Consider the following 16281-nt stretch of genomic DNA (forward strand, 5'->3'; position numbering starts at 1 on the left):
TTGTAGACTGAAACTGCATGCCATAATTAAGAAAAAAAAATCTGATCTAAGATAAATTTATGGCACTGTTTTAACAAGAGAAATGAAAACTCAACCCACAAAGAGCTGTAGTAATTACAAACAAGGTAAGTTACATGCAGCAGAAGTTTCTTAAATATGAAAGATTAACTAGGAAAATACTTCTTGGCTTGTTAAGCCTCATGCATTTGACAAGGGTGCCTAAAGTAGTGGGCTGCACTGTTTGCCTACTGAAATAATTCTTATTCTTTGGCCTGCATGCCTCTCCCCTACATGCAAAAAGAGGGCTGACATGAATTCAAGAAAATACAAAGGTGAAATCTTATGAACAGCCAACCATAATGGCCAAGGATATTGTAGGTGGGAACTATGTAAATACCACGAGAAAAGCGTGGCTCAACATCAAGTCGAGCGAGCCCTTCTTCAGTGTCAGCCCACAAAACAGCACTGCTAGCAGGTGATTTTTAGGAAACAAAAGTAAAAGCCACAACTTACTTGTGCCTGAAAGCAGAGACAAAGGAGCAATACTGGCAGCTGTACTTGTCTTCCCGGGTAAACATGGCCAGAGCCAAGTGACTCCTCTCGTGGGATCGCAGACCCTGCATAGACATCAAAACCCGGTCACACTGGCTGCAGTGGTAGCCCCCAGGCCTGGCTTCATCTTCCAGGGATGCTCCATATTCAGCTTCTGTAAATTCCACAATGCCAGGGTCTTTGGCTCCCTCAAAACCCTCCATCAAAGTTGTGTTTGAAGGATCTTCAGCTTCCTGCTAAAAAACACATACCCCCCCAGAGCCATCAATTCTCTCTCCCTTCTGCCCCTCGGTCTTTCCCCTGTGTTCATCAGAATGTCCAGGTTTCCCACTGCATTATTTCTCTAAATATATCCCTACACAAACTCCACATCAATGGCTTTCTGAAAAAAAAAATATAAAAAAATTATCTATTCTTGGGAGGGAAAAACATGATTATATCTATTATATACATGCATGCATATGTCAAAAAAAAAAAAACTCACTCCTTGATCAAGATAAATGACAGTTTATTTTGCTCTGGCTGACTGTAGCTACCCTGCAAACTAATATAGTTGTCTACTCCACAGTAGGTTTTGTCCATCAGTGTCGAACTCTAAAGAAAGAAGCCGGTACACTAAGCCCCTAGAAACCTCTTCAAAAATATAGAGCAAACAGAAAAAGTCTTTTTTATTTTCAACTCTCTTTCATAACTTTCCTTTCTCTTTTCTAACCAGAACATGCATTTGTGCAGCTACTTAAATACCCTGTAAGAGCACATTCTTTAGACCGTGGCTCTCAGCTTTTGTTCCCTGATGCAAGATTTCTATTTACTCAAAAGAAAGCACTGACCCTACATAAGCATGACTTGAGAAGCGAGGAGAAGAGGGAAAGGACTCTTAGGAGGGAAGCATCTGAATCTGTCAGGAGTACCAGATAAGAAGGTAAAGAAAGGTCAGTGGTAGGGCAATGAAAGCTCTCTCAGGTGGTGCGAGTTAGGCTGTGGAGGACACGGCTTCCCCATAAAAAGCAGATTATGTCACCAAAAAAGCCCTGTCAGTCAGGCAGCAGGAGTCTCTGACAAGAGCTAGTTCCCACAGCCTTGGTGCACTTTCACTTCCCCTGCCAATAAATATCCTGGAAATCAGACTTTGGGACATCGCCTGTCCTTGGAGATGTCATAGGAGGCACCTCTTTCCACAGGGAGAAAGGAACAACACGTTTGCACCTCATCACCTGAAGGGGATCGCTGGCTCAGCTGGCCACTGACTGTTTTGTTTGGAGCCAGCGTGCAAGTTCCAATGTGGAAAGGTGCACACTTCCTCTTCTTAAAAAAAAAAATTTAAAAAAAATATATATATAAAAGGAAAATTAACAGCTCTTTTTGAGCTTAACTAAGCAGAAACGTAGCCCAGAAAGTAGCTGAGAGAAAGTTCCCCGCTCATAAACCAAGTCTTTCGGTCATCAACGACATCAACTCCTTTGTGGCTGAGAAGAAATGAGAATTTAAAGAGTCTTCGTGCCCCTGGATCAAGAGTGAAAAAAAGTTAAAACATCTTGAAATGAACCAAACACACTTCAGAAACTTAATGTTAGATTAAAACATCATGCTGAACCGGAATGTCCAGTTCAAAACCCATTCAACTTCACAAGAGCCCTCCACAGGTTAACAACAAGGCCTTTATTTTACACAATGCGAGTAGTTTCAGTCACTTTCAGTCACCTTTAAGGAATTCTTACCTTTACTGTGGCTGACACAGAAGAGACATTCCCGTATTGGACATGCTTGCGGAGGTGATTACAGATGGCTCGAAGTGTTGGATGGACTTCCACGCAAAATTTGCATTTGTAGCCAACCACCTTCCTCTCCTTGAGTTTTGAAACGTCTTCCAAGTGTCCAAAAGCCTGTTTGAGCACACAAGCATAAATCAATGAAGCAGGTTTTGTCACATCGTTCTTAGGAGCACAGACCAGACTTCAGACCTGACGTTATACTCGATGTCCAGTTCTGCAGAACTGCAAGGTCAATTCCTGTTGACATCATTAATTCCTACCAAGTGGACGAGACATCTGTGCAGAAAAACCCTTCAGTTCATGGTTAACAGCGGTCCTCTAGAAGACCATTCCACTTTAGCCTGAACTGTGCCTTCTCCTCCATGACCCCATGACCTCCCCAACATCTGTGCAAAGCTTTTCCTGCCAAGTGTATTTCTCAAACTGAAGCAGAAGGAAGGAGGAAAGCGGGCAAGAAACTGAGCAACAATTTGGTCCTCTAAGGCACTTGCCCAAAGCTTCTGTCACCAGACAGGTTTATGTCATGCTCACACTGAGTGCTCAATGAGAAAAAGGACTGAGAGAGAGAAGGTTGAGAAGCAAACTGATATGTTATTCAGAGGGACATGGAAGAAGAGGATGGGACATTTTGTAGAGAATCTGCGACACAGTACATGGCAGCCTTGCCACAAAAGAACAAGCGACTGTCAGACACAGATGGCCCTCCAGAAGCGTGGGAGGGAGGAAAGAAGATAAAGAAAACACTGAATGAAGCAGTAGGAAGGAACAAGATTTCCTACAGAACCTAGGGAGATGTGGGGATGGATGAAGAATTAAAGCAGAATGTGTAATTGACTTATGGAGCTCACTGGCACTCTGAGTCATCCATTAGCCTGTGGTCATTTGGCTGTCAAAGAGAACATGCAAGTGGGTATTGGTGGGCTCCCCAGAGGGGAGCAGGGGGCAGAGAAAGAGACCAGACACACAAATCCTTACCCTCTCTTGTTTGAAATCTGCAAAAGCACCATCTGCATATTTCTGCTTGCTCAAAAGCTGCTTCCTCCTCTCCTGACGTTTGGCACGCTTCTGGAATTCCTCATTGTGACCATTCAAGTGTGCAGTCAGCTCTGCCGTGCTATGCAGTTTTGTATCACAGTGCTTGCACTGGTAGACAGGGCTCTGAGAGCGGGTGCCGCTTCCAAGTATGGAAAAGTCCCTCTTCAAATCCTTGCTGTGGTGGTCAGTGTAATGCATGCACAGCAGCTCTGCCGTGCTGAAGGACAGCTTGAAACATTTAATGCACCTGAAGGGAAGCCACTCGATTTCCTGAGCCTCAGCCTCCACCTCAGGCTTTTCGAAGTCGTTCCTCTCCTCGGCTGGAGCTGGTTTTTCATGCTCATCAGCGTACACAGCAGTGAAGTATCCCCCCAGCTTGCTGGCGTGCTGCTTCTTAGGGAAGACACCAGGGTGACGCTTCATGTAGTGGGAAACGATGCCCTTCTTGCTGAAGGACTGGAAGGAGCAGAGCGAGCACTTCTTCTTCTCTACAGCCCTCCTCAGCTCCTCACTTAGCTGAGGAGTGTCATCCTTGGGAGGAGATGGAATGATCACTTTATTGGGTTTGTCGCTTACCGTCCTGGAGGCTGCCAGGCAGTGAGTGTAGTAAGCATCAATGTCATGTCTTTTCTGGTAGTGTGCTGCAAGCCCTTTGCGGATGGGGTTGGTGTAGGAACATAGAGCACACTTGAAGAGGTTGTTCTTGCCCTCTGGCTGTGCCCGGACATTGTTATGTTTGATGCGGTAGTGCCTGGCTATCCCCTTCCGGGTGGAGCAGAAATATTTGCAGAGCTGACACCGGAAAACTGTGTGAGACACTAAGTGAGAACTGGAGAAATGAGGCGCTGGCATGGAGACCTCTCCAACATCCTCAGCAGCAATTTCTGGGGAGGCCTTGATTTCAGTCACCATGTCTGGCTCCACTGAGGCAGACACCTTTGGTGGCGACTGGGCAAAAACATCAAATTCAGGTTGATTGTGGTACTTCTCGTAGTGGATTTTCAGCTTCTCAAGGGTTCCGTGGGTGTAAGGGCAGAGTTTGCACCGGTAAGCACCATAGCCTTGCTTGAAAATCCTGCTTGTCTCTTCCACATCGTTCTGAGCAATATCAGTCGACTGCTCCACGTCATGCACAAAGTCTTCAGCAGTGACTTTTACTGATGGGTGCCGCTTCTGGTAGTGTGTGAGGACACCATGAATACGTGTGTTAATGTATGGGCAGTGTCTGCACTTATAGACAGCCCCTGGGTTAATGTCTATGTCCTGAGCAAAGTCTGCTGCTTTCACTTTCATGCCAGGATGCTTTTTGCCATAATGTGTCAGGAGGCCATGCAGGTTGTTGTACTCAGACTGGCACACTGTGCACTGATACGGAGTGGAGGAGATGGCAGGATTTGCAGAAGCCAGCTGGACAGTTTTTTCATGGGAAAGGCTGGGATCCTCTGCACACTCAGCATCCTGATCCATCTGTGATGTTGCCATCTGGTCTTCAGAATCCATTCTGACCCCACCTTCATCAGGCTGTGGCATGGTTTTCTCAACAGAATCTTTCTCCTTAATGATATCTAGCAACACAGACTCATCTCCATTCATGGCCCAAGGGTGAAATGCTTGGTAGTGATTAGTAATATCCCAAATAGAAGATGCTTCAAAAATGCAGTCTCTGCATTTATAGGTCTTCATCTCTGTTGGCATCACTAGGGCAGGAGGGGAAGGATCAGGACCTGCCCAGAGTTTGGTTGCCATGTAGGTATAATCAACATAATGCTCGGGATGTCTCCTTTGGTAATGCACAAGCAAGCCACTTGGCTCAGTGTGTGAATAAATGCACCATTCACAGTGATAACCAGCTTCTATCAAGCCATCCAGAAACGCCCACCTCAGTATGGACGTGACCGTGGCCTTCAGATTCGGGTGGTCTTTCTTAATATGCTTCCTCAATGCATAGAAGTACGGGGACGTGTAGCTGCACTGCCTGCACTTGAGGGCTCTCAGCTTGGACTTGTCCCGCTCGGTGCCGGAGGTGTGGGCAGGCAGGCTGCCAGCTGACTTCTTCTGGCTGCGGTCACAAAGGCTCCTGATGGTGGCCGTGTGTTGCCGGATCACATCCGCGTTGGCTTTGAAGTCGCGATGCTTCTTCTGATAGTGGATGAGCACGCCCTTCACGGTCCGGTTCCCGTAATCACAGTGCTGGCAGAAGAACATTTCGTTCTCGGGAGGGTTCACGGAGGTCTCGGATCCGCCGCGGCCCAGCTGCTGCATGGACACCGGCGGCCTCTGCATGCCAGGTGGCAGCTCCCCTGCCCGCATCATGGCTGCGGTCGGGGGGGCCTGCCTGATGTACTTGGCCGTGACTTTGATCTCTGGGTGCCTCTTCTGGTAGTGGACAAGCACCCCCACCACAGAGCGGTTGCTGTAGGAACAGTGTTTGCAGTAGTAGAGCTCAGTAGAGAGGTCTGGGGGTGGTGGTGGGGGAGGTGGAGGCTGAGAAGCCAAGTTGGACAGTTTTGGGGAGATGGGAGCCCCCAGCTCAAACGACATTTGAGCGAGGGCAGAGCCCCTGTCGACAGAGACTACACGCATGGTCTTCTGGATTCTGAAATAAGAGGCTTTCTCTTCGGGGTGCTTTTTCTGGTAGTGCACCAAAACTGAGTGCATGTTAGGGCTTGCAAATGAACACACATCACAGTCATAAACAACCACAGTGTTGACTGAAGGTTCCTTCTGATTTTCACATTCAGGACTGAAGCTCTTGGTGGCACTTTTGTTAAAACCAGCTGGCACACCAGCCCCGCGAGCCACGGGGGTGGAGGTTGCCATAGTTTTTGGAGCAGAATTCAAGATCTCTCTCAGTGTCTGAGACTCCGTGTTCAGCCCTTCTTGCTGCTCAACAACATAGCTTGAAAATATCATTGCATTGTTAATTTTCACTGTGGGATGCATTCTTTGGTAATGTGGCATCAGGCTTCTAACATTTGGGCTTGTGTAAGAGCAGAAGCGGCAGCGGTAGATCAGATCAGAATGATCAAAGTTCAGTACATTCATAGCTTCAGGATGATGCTCTCCATAATGCTGCTGCAGGTCTTCAAAGTTTGTGTAGTCAATGTAGCACTCAAGACAGCGGTACACTGCACTGTGATCATTGGGATCCAGGATGTACCTAAAGCTGAATTTTATGTAGGGATGCATTCGCTGGTAGTGGGTGCTAACACTCCTGGCAGATTTGTTGCTGAAATCACAGTGTTTACAATAGTAAAGCCTGCCAGAGTCACTGAACTCCGAATTCTCATTGTTCTGGTCGGTACCGTACATGTTGGACTGGCTCCCCAGAACAGAGGCATTAGGGCTCTGATGGTCCTTCATGCTGACAGCAGAGTAATAGTCCTCCTCATCCTCGGACAAAGTAAGCTCAATCTCTGCCCCGTTGGTGGAATTGTAGTCATGCTGCATGCTCCTGAAGCTTGCCTCCTTCTGGGAATCATTAGCCTCTCTGCCCCACATTTGCTGGGGTGCGTAAGAACTGGAAACCTCTATCATTGGTTCTGTTTGCTCTTCTTCTCTGTCTAACTCCACCTCTATCTCCACCTCATTGTCCTCCTCCTCTTCCTCATCATCCTCCACATTAATCACAGCATCCTCCTGCTGTTTGTTTTGGCTGATCTTGCTCTGCAGGTTGCTCGCTATTTCATCAATTCTAGTTCTCTTTTTCACGGGAGAGAGATCTAAGGGGAAGTCATTTGAGACCTTCCTAGGAGCTTTTGCAACAAAGTTATTTTTAGATGAGAGCCCAAGGATGGAGGTCTGGCTCTTCTTCACCGTGCTGGCAGAGGGGTGAGCATCTGCCTCGCTCTCCTGTGGTGCGTTCGATGGTGGCCCATCGTATTTTGGCAAGTTGTCACAGAACGAATGCTTGTGCTGCTGATGAACTCTGAGGCCTTTCAAAGTGGTGGTGGAATAGTTGCACAACGTGCACTTGTATGGATGCTGTGAATGGGGCTGGGGTGATTGCTGCTGCGGCTGCTGCGGCTGCGGCTGAGGCTGAGGCTGTGGCTGCACGGGTTCCATCATCCCAGCTGACTTCCTGCCGTTGATATTCCCACTCTCAAAAGACACTGTGCTGTCATTCAGGGACGAGGCAATGCTCTCAGCCTGGGAGTTCATGGTGTCCCAGTCGGATGTTGCTCCTGTGTGACACTGCTTGTGGGCACCGAGCTTCAGTGAGCTCTTGCAGGTGAAGGGGCACTCATCACACTTGTACACCGCCGTCTTCCCAGACAGGTGGATGTTCTCGATGTGACGGGAAATACTTCGGCGGTGCATCGTCAGGAAAGGGCAGAAAGGACACTGGAACCTGTTCATGTATCTTCTAAAGGGAATTCCCTTTGTTTCCAATAGTTTGTTGCCATCAGATCCCATCAGCTGCTCTGCAGACATTCCTGAGGTCTGGTGATCCATGGAGTTTAAGCCATTCTCGCTGTCCATTTCATTTAGCTCTTCATCTGAGCTGGAGTCATTTAGCATACTGCTTGTTTCCAGGTCAGCAGAAGAATTCGTCATATCAGCAATTCCATAGCGGGATCTGTCAGACAAATTAACCATGCCCGAGTTGTGAGGTGACTTAGGCTTTATTTGAGGGTAAGACACAGAAGAAAACTTTGAAGATGTAGAAGAGTTGGGCCTGATAAGAGAATTGCCCATTGATCCCCTGAAGTTTGAGACATTAGCATTCGACATCTCACGTCCTGTTGTGTTCATGGAAATGTAATTCGAGTTTGGAGAGGCACTCTGGGCACTCTTACTCTGCAGCTCGGGTGCACTGGTTCCATCCTGCTGCTGCCTCAGGCTCGACAGTATTTTCACCATGCTGCGGTGCTTCTTCATCATGTGGTCACACCAGCGCTCCCTCCGAGGTGTCTGGTAGCTGCACCACTCACAGCAAAAGTTGCCCCTAGACTTGGTCAGGGGCTTGACCATCGACTCCAAAATGCTCCGCTCCACCACCTCTGCCGGCAGCTCCTTGCAGGGTTCCTGCACTGGCACAGAAGCAGACGATGATTCAGACACAGCAGCAGCAGCAGCAGCAGAAGAAGAAGGAGCTGAACTCTCTTTCAGGTTGTTTTTGTGATACATTTTCTGGTGCTTAATAATCCTTGCACGCCTGGGTGACTTGTAGGTGCAGAACTGGCAACTGAAAACTTTACCAAACCCTTCATGCATCATGATGTTGTAATTTAGGGAACTAGAAGCTGGTGGCCCCACTGAGCTTCCCCCAGCCTGTGCTCCATGAACCTTCCGTGTGTGCTCTATGAGGAGGTTTTTGGAACGGAAGTAACGCACACAGAACTTGCACTGGAAAAACTTGCTGGTTGGTTTAGGATTTGGAGCCATATGCTGCCCATAGAAAGTCTGGCTCTGGCTATAGTAACTTCCAGTCCCCATCTGACTTGTTGCATTTTGCCCTAAAATGAGAATTAAGGTGTATATGTAAATAAATAAAATAAAATAAAAAGGCTTTTCCTCCACCCACCCCGTATGCTTAAGAATGTAACCACATCCTGAACTGACAATAACCACTCCAGGATTCCCTCACTTACTTATGGTAATATCTACAGACCTGGCAATGGTCAGAAAAGTGACCACTGTGCATGTCTACATATAAACGACTGTGGCGTACAGTTTTGGGTGGATAATTACCAATACTACCTTCTTGGGGGAAAAAAATAAAACTAGTACACTAACAAAAGTTGAAAATTTTGAGGAGATTCATGGTAGTGAAGAACAACCATGAGAAGCTGAAAATGAAAAATCAGTATGCAGAACCCCATGAAAAGAAGCTGGGAAATAAAACCATCCTCCATGCTTACATTTGCGGGGGGAAAAAAAAAAAAAGCCATGGTCAGAACCAGTATGGCTGATGCTAGATACCTGCTTTGCTGACATAATGCAAATTTTTAAACCACATTAAAGGCAGAAACTAAAACATATTGAAATAAGACAAATGTAAAATAGGGGGTAAGAGCTCAGATCTTAGAGTTGAGACCAGTCTTGGAGTTGAGATTTACCTGCTATGTCATCTGCAATTGCGAATTCATCCTTTACAGAAGAAAATTCAACCTCGGTCTGGTTGCTAGCATTGAGGGAACCAGACCTTGGCTGGGTAGGACTCTCCTCAGAGACATCAGTTGGCTGCAGAAAAGCAGTGTGAACATCCTGAATGTGAGCTTTTAGGTCTTCGTAAGATGGAGCTCGAAAATCGCAGCCATCACACTGCAGGACCTCCATGGTTCAGGATGATCTTTTACATTAGAAAAATCTGCAAGAAACACAGGGGAAGGAAACAAGAAGAAAGATATGAGTTTACAGCAGTGCTTTTGGAACAAATCCTGGAAACACCAAGGTAACACCAAGCTTCTGATGACTCAGTCATTTGCAGAGATTCCACAAACACAGCAGCGTGAAACTCAACCTTTCCTTAACCTATTAAGAAGCGTCTACTCAGATCCACAAGAAGTCCTATCTGGTAGCTCACAAGCTGCTGACTCAACTCCACGAACAGTCGAATCTCTGACAAGTGACTACTGATCCAGTGGACTCTGTCCTCTTGGCTTTTCCATTACATAGGGCTGTTATTCAGAACTTGGTCCTGTTCAAAGACCACAGCCCATGTGAAGAGAAATGGCACATCACTCCCTGTCATGCACTGGAATTTACCAACAGAAGACAGGAGCTTCTGCCTTCAGGAGACACACCCTAACCTTCCAGGAAGTTGACAATTCCTGCATCATTCACTACCATGCATCAAAAGCTTTCACAGGGAGAAATCTGCCTTCCTTCACAGCATCCTATCAGTCCTGATATTGGTGGAAAACCTAGACCTAACAGCAAGGTTAGATGCAGTGACACCAACCCAAGGCAGAATACTTTCCTCTGCTGTACTTCCACCAAGCTTTTAAGGGTACCTCCACTCTTGTTAAAATGCTTACAGTTTCATTTCAGTCTATTCTAGGGACAAGACCTTCGTGCCTTAGCAGTCTGTGAGATGGAGACAGCCAGAGGAAGAAAAGGACAGCAACGGGAATAACCATACCGAAAAAGTACAATGGAAACATGAGTTACAAAGACTCAAGAGCCATTATGACTTCCTTGATTTATCCAAAAACCCTGCATACCTTCAAGTATAAAGCAACATAAAATACAGTGAAGGATGGTGGTTCAGCTCGTGACAATTAATCCTGCGACAGAGGGCTGCACTGCCATGAAGGACAGGAGACACAAAGCACATGCCAAACAAAAGACTTAGACCCTCCTACCCTGTGCAGTGCTTAGACACAAGAGCTACCTTCCTGTGCTAATACAGCAATTGCCTCTCTAGGCTTCTATGCATGTGCCGGAAAAGGATGACAAATCAAGCATTTCAGCAGCCCAAGACACAACAGCAGCCCAAAGCAATTTAAATTCCTTGCATCTGTTGTATGTGGAGTATGAAGGAAGCAACCTACCAAGTGAGGAGAAAGCTCCAAAACACTAAGGCACAGAAACAACAGAGGGTACTGCACCAGGATTTTAGATGAAAGAATGCTTCTTCTGATAGCCTGCTAAAATAAACTTCTAGCAAGTCAAATTCCGGACAGTCTGAGCGCAGAGGCTCTCCACATATTTACCTGCATTACTTTGCAGGCTGCACCGTGTGCTTTCTCTCCCCCCACTCCTTCTCACCACCAATAAAGAAAATGAACGCTGCACCAGCTTCTTTTCAGCTAACAAAGTTACAATAATCGAGATACTCAAGCCTTTATGTGCAAGCACCAGACCAAATTGTGTGGAAGAGGTTGCTATCTGCTCTGGATCAAATTACAGCAGTCAGTGAAGCCCCACCCCACGTCTCCTTTAGCACAGTCCATTAGACCTGAAAACAAATTTTTCCATGGAGCAGACGACTCCTGCATTTAGAGCACTTCACAGAAAAGCAGATCATCCAGTTTTCACTACCCATCCCCCAAGCTTAGTCCTTTCATCTCAGCCAAACAAGCCACAGCTCTGCTGAATGTGTTTATCACACTTTCAAGAGATATGAGCCCCTGCGTCACTGAAGCTTTAAGACTCACTAAGCTGCCCTAGTCCTCTGAGCTTTGGGAGCAGCCATTTTAGCTCAGACAACTCCTGCACTCAGAGCCTCAGAGCTTCTTGCCTGTGCACAACATGGCCTCACTTAGCTTCAGCTCAAGCACACCAGCCTTTTTTTTTTCTCCTTTTTTTTTTTCCCCCTTTTTAAACTCCTCCTCCTTAGGTGATGCTTTAAAAATCACCATCCCCCAGAACACATCTCCCTTTCTCCTGCATGGCTTGCCTTCCAAATTGTGTCGCTGCTCTCCCCCTGCCCTCCTCAAAGCTGCACCTTCTCTCCTTCACCAGAGGCTTGGGTTTCCCCAAACCATCTCCTCAGGGTTGGGTTCCCCTGTCCCATGGATGACAAAACGTGACGGTTCGCTCCACAAACGCTGCATTCACAGCATCAGGACACTGGTCCAAGCTGTCCTACATGCAGAGGCGACACACCGCTGAGCCTCCCAGGAGCAGGAGGAGGAGGAGGAGGCGCGGGGGAGTGAGGGGGGACAGCAGGCGGGGAGCCTCCACCCGGGCCTGTCCCTGGGGAGCTCTCCTGCTTGGCGCAGAAGACACACCACCCCACTCCCCTGCCAGATTCCAAAGTCTAATGACCTTTGTTAATCACCAGCCAGCCTGTCTGCATCAGCAAACCCTGCCAGCAGACACACCCTTCACACAAAGGCTGTAGCTATGCCTTTTAAGAGAGGTTCTCTGAAAGCTCCATTGTGTGGAAGAGATGAAAAACAACGCGCACACAAAAAACCCTCACTCTTCCCCCCCCTTCCCACAGCCCTCCCCCTCCTCAGACCCCCGAAAACTTCAGACCCTTTAGAAACATCACCGCAAAACGCTCTCAGCTCTGTCTCTTTTGGAAAACTTCAGGTCAGCTTACGAAATAGAAAACCAGAAGGGAGACCAACGCTGAGAATATGAAAAAAAGACTATCCTGGCAGCTTCAAGAGGTGAAAACCATCACCATGTTCATCTCCAGCACAGGCTGCTGCTTGGAGAATGCATCCTTAAGGATGCTGCTGTCTACACAAGCTTAAACCAACCTTTGTGTTGAGAGGTATCATTAATAGCTGGTGATTACAAAACTGGTGGAGACTCTCTAACGGGTTCCAGCTTGAATCTCAGCAAGGTCTGCCCCAAAAAGGCAGCACCAAGTCCGAGAAGAGGTTAATCTTACTGCTTCCCGTGAGGAACAAACATCAGGTACAGCTGAGTGGACTTCAGTGTGATGTTTTCACCATGCATCACCCTGACAGTGGGATGAAGCATTCTGTAAGGAATTCTGCTCTACCATTTCCATGTTCTTCTTTAAAATCCTGTCATTGCACGAGGGCTAAAAACAGAAACTTCCAGTTGGTGCTCATATATCAAAAGAAACTGTAACACAATGTGCATCTTTCTTCCTTTTTTGTCCGCATGGGACGTGACACCGGGAGAGACCCACCTACCAACCAGCAAAGAGCGTTTTCAAGTGCCAATGGTAATACACTGGCAAGACACATTCCAAGCCAAGGAGACAAAGCAAGGTTCTCCCATCTCCATCATGGTCAGCTAAGGGAACACATTCCATAACCATTTACATTTTCAGTAAGAAAATTTAGAGGGGAATGGAGGTGGAGTGAGACAGGAGTTACCAGATCTACTAACTCAACAGCAGAAGTGTGGGAAGAAAAACCCGAAGCAACCAAACAAAACCACCGTTAAATGAATCTATAAATCCCACAAGCCCTTGAACATATTCACAAGCAATCTCTTGAGACCACATTGCCTATAAATAATATGTGATTTCTAAAATACTTTTACTAATGCAATGCTAACCTCACGAAACATTATTAAAATGCCATTGTCTGGCTAATTTGCATTTACAACCTCTTCTTAAATACATGGCCTTAATGCTTAAATATGGAGGTATTCTCATTTTTCTTATGAGCAAAAAGCTTTCAAAACATTGGGCAAAAGAGATTCTCAAAGCCACCATTTTAAAGACAAAAGGTGGTCTCAAATTGTCTTCAGCATCCTTCTCTACACTCATAAATGCCTGAGAACATCTGAGACACAGTTGCATTAGATTTCGAGGTTTTTAAAAATCCAAAACAAAAGATAATTGTGCTTGTTGAACAACAGTAATTACAGAATTTGGCAGCAGCCAAAGTAGTACAAATCATTATGTTTAAGTTTGGTTTTAAAGCTTCAAAATACAAAATTAATTGTGAAGCCCAAGGCACTGACCTCAAAATTGAGTTTCTGTGGTTTGACTACCCATCTATTATATTTTGAGATGGAGTCAGCAGAGCTTCTACAAGTTAAGAATATGCACACGCACAACCACAACTAAAAAGGTCAGTCAGACCACACAACACTCTGTGAGCTTCCAGCTCAGCATTAGTAACACTACATGTGAAACAAAGGCATCTCCAGCTCTCCAGCCCTTCCTCTGGTCAGAGGATCTGGGGCATCTTCATCCCTACATCACAAAACCCAGATTGCACACACAGCTTTCATTTTACTCAGTGAGAAGGTGGAGCTGAAGAGAAAATTTCTTCCCCCTTGCAGGGACCAGGGAAATGGTTGAGTCACCCTCCCTGGAGGTATTTAAAAGATGTGTGGATGTGTACCTTGGGAGCACGGTTTAGTGGGTGAACATGGGCAGTGCTGGTTGATGGTTAGACTAGATGGTCCTCGAGGTTTTTCCAGCCTTCTGCACCCTTCCAGAAATTAACTACCAAACACCATGGAACTGCAATTTGCTGGCAAGTAATTGCTTGATAAGACAAGTTCTCAAAACTCCCATGAGTAACACCTCAGGCATTTGTCCTTGCTGGAGAAGGCTGGGTTTTATACCAGTGCCTACAGCTGTGCTGAGAACATTCCAATTCAGCCCTGCTGCCTGGGCTCCTGGCCAGGTTCAGCCCATGTACAGTGGAGCTGCTGCTCTGATGTCTTTGGATTTGGGACTTTCTTTTTTCCCCCCTGATTTTTTTTTTCTTCAACACTTTTTATAATGTAAGATCACAACAGAGAAAACGAGGACTGAACAAATACAATTATACGAGTAATGCAAAAACTTACACATTGAGAAACTGGAAACCAGAAGGCTATTCCAACTGGAGGAAGCCAGCCTCATCTTTCATTTATGAAAGGAAACCCCATAATTAATTAAGAATTCAGAAAATAAATTCAGCTCTCAACTGCAGTCAGGCAAACTTACTCAACTCATGGGTCTGTTTCAATGACTGAATTCCAGTCAAGCTATTGGAATTCTTGGTCCTCTGAGGACTGTCTTTGGAGTTACTTCTCTGAGCCGGTAGCAACATAAACTAAACTGAAAGACCATTTCTTTTTCCACTTTTTTTTTTCTTTTCAATTTCATAGAACTGGATTTTGATGGAACTCCATGAATTGGGTTGCAACTCTGCAATATACATCCTTTGTGGTTCATATTTTCTTGTAAAGGAATTAATGATAAAATTTTATCACCTGTTACAGCTTTAATTATCAGTATCTCCATACATCCAGTTTGGGGTTGTTTGTTCCATTCTGAAACTCAGCACTTAAGGTGAAAGAGATTTGTTAGTTGATACCTATGATTCCATTCTTCCACTAAGTATTTCCCTTGACTTACATGGGAAAATGTATCAAAATTTAATGTATTTTCAGGAAGAACTTTACTATTAGAGATTCATAACAAATAAGTAGTAATAACAATCTAAACTGAGAAGACACAAACTCATTTTCTTCCAAAAATGTCCTTATCCAGCCACCTGAAAAGGTGTTTGAACCTGAAGTGGGCTTCAGATCTGATTCCACGAAAGGAGGTATTCCTACTACACATTCTTAGTACATTATCTTCCAGACTTTTCAGAAATCTCCCTGTCATGGACAATAGGATAGCAAACTTTGTTGATCTCCATACAGTTGATATTTATTTATGTTCCTGAATACAGACATTTAACATACCTGATACCACACTAAGTCTATCACACCTTGCAAAATCTTCTACGTTTTAAAAAAAATATAAACCACATTAATCTTAAAGCTCATGGAAGAGATGCTACTAACTGCTGCCAGAAGCATGGCTGGGGGGTTTTTTTCAGTTCAAGAAAATAACAAGGATTCACAGAACCTCTCACATAAATGATATGAAATGAGTCCATACATTGCTATCAACTCAACTGGGTCCCCAAGACTATGACTTCTCAAAAAATGGGGGTGGAAAAAAGTCAAAACAAAGAAACAAAAAATCCAAAACTCTAGAAAAACATGTTTATGGAGTATTAATACCTATTAGCCATCTCACTGTAAGACCCTAGCAGGATAAAGGCACACCATGGATTTTCGATGAATGTGTGTAAGGAGAATCAGACAGTGGCACCTGTCTGCTTCTGCTGGGGCTTTACTGATTCAGGCTACCTACCGTGCCGATCATGCCTTCATTTCTCACAAATAATGTTTCTTCTACTTTTTTCTGTCCTGGGGTCTACATATATATCTGTTCTGTTTAAAAAAATACATTAGGAGGCCATCCAAATGACTGAAGGCTACTTTCAAACTTCAAACTTTTGAAATAAAAGCAGATTGCAAATAAAATGCCACAATCTTATTAAAAGACAGACTGTCATGCAAATTACAATTCTGGCTTTTTTTGTCCTTCTTTCCTTTGGCTTAGCTGTGAGGCAGTACATGATACAGAGCATAGGCAACAGAGTCTTAGGATAAAGAACTTCCCTTATGAGAAAGGCTCTCAAACATTAAATGCTCTTGCTCCAAGCAAGGCTAGGATGAGTTCTTCTGATCTTCTGAATTA

At 45.4% G+C, this 16281-nt stretch overlaps 1 protein-coding gene across 4 annotated transcripts in view; it reads right to left on the reverse strand.

Annotated features, from left to right (window-relative positions):
• The window catches only part of ZNF462 (zinc finger protein 462), an 87673-nt gene that overhangs the window by 39368 nt on the left and 32024 nt on the right, over positions 1-16281 (reverse strand). For 3 of the 4 annotated variants that reach the window (XM_048290612.1, XM_048290614.1, XM_048290610.1), the window contains exons 2-5: positions 9422-9672; positions 3300-8818; positions 2271-2435; positions 514-788 (exon numbers count right to left, since the gene is read on the reverse strand). In XM_048290612.1, the coding sequence (XP_048146569.1) occupies positions 514-788; positions 2271-2435; positions 3300-8818; positions 9422-9641 (6179 nt within the window). In that variant the 5' untranslated portion in view covers positions 9642-9672. The remainder of the gene's footprint in view (positions 1-513; positions 789-2270; positions 2436-3299; positions 8819-9421; positions 9673-16281) is intronic. The other variant, XM_048290613.1, reaches the window with a different exon arrangement.

This window comes from Corvus hawaiiensis, chromosome Z, assembly GCF_020740725.1.
Source record: "Corvus hawaiiensis isolate bCorHaw1 chromosome Z, bCorHaw1.pri.cur, whole genome shotgun sequence".
NCBI classification, from domain to species: Eukaryota; Metazoa; Chordata; class Aves; order Passeriformes; family Corvidae; genus Corvus; species Corvus hawaiiensis.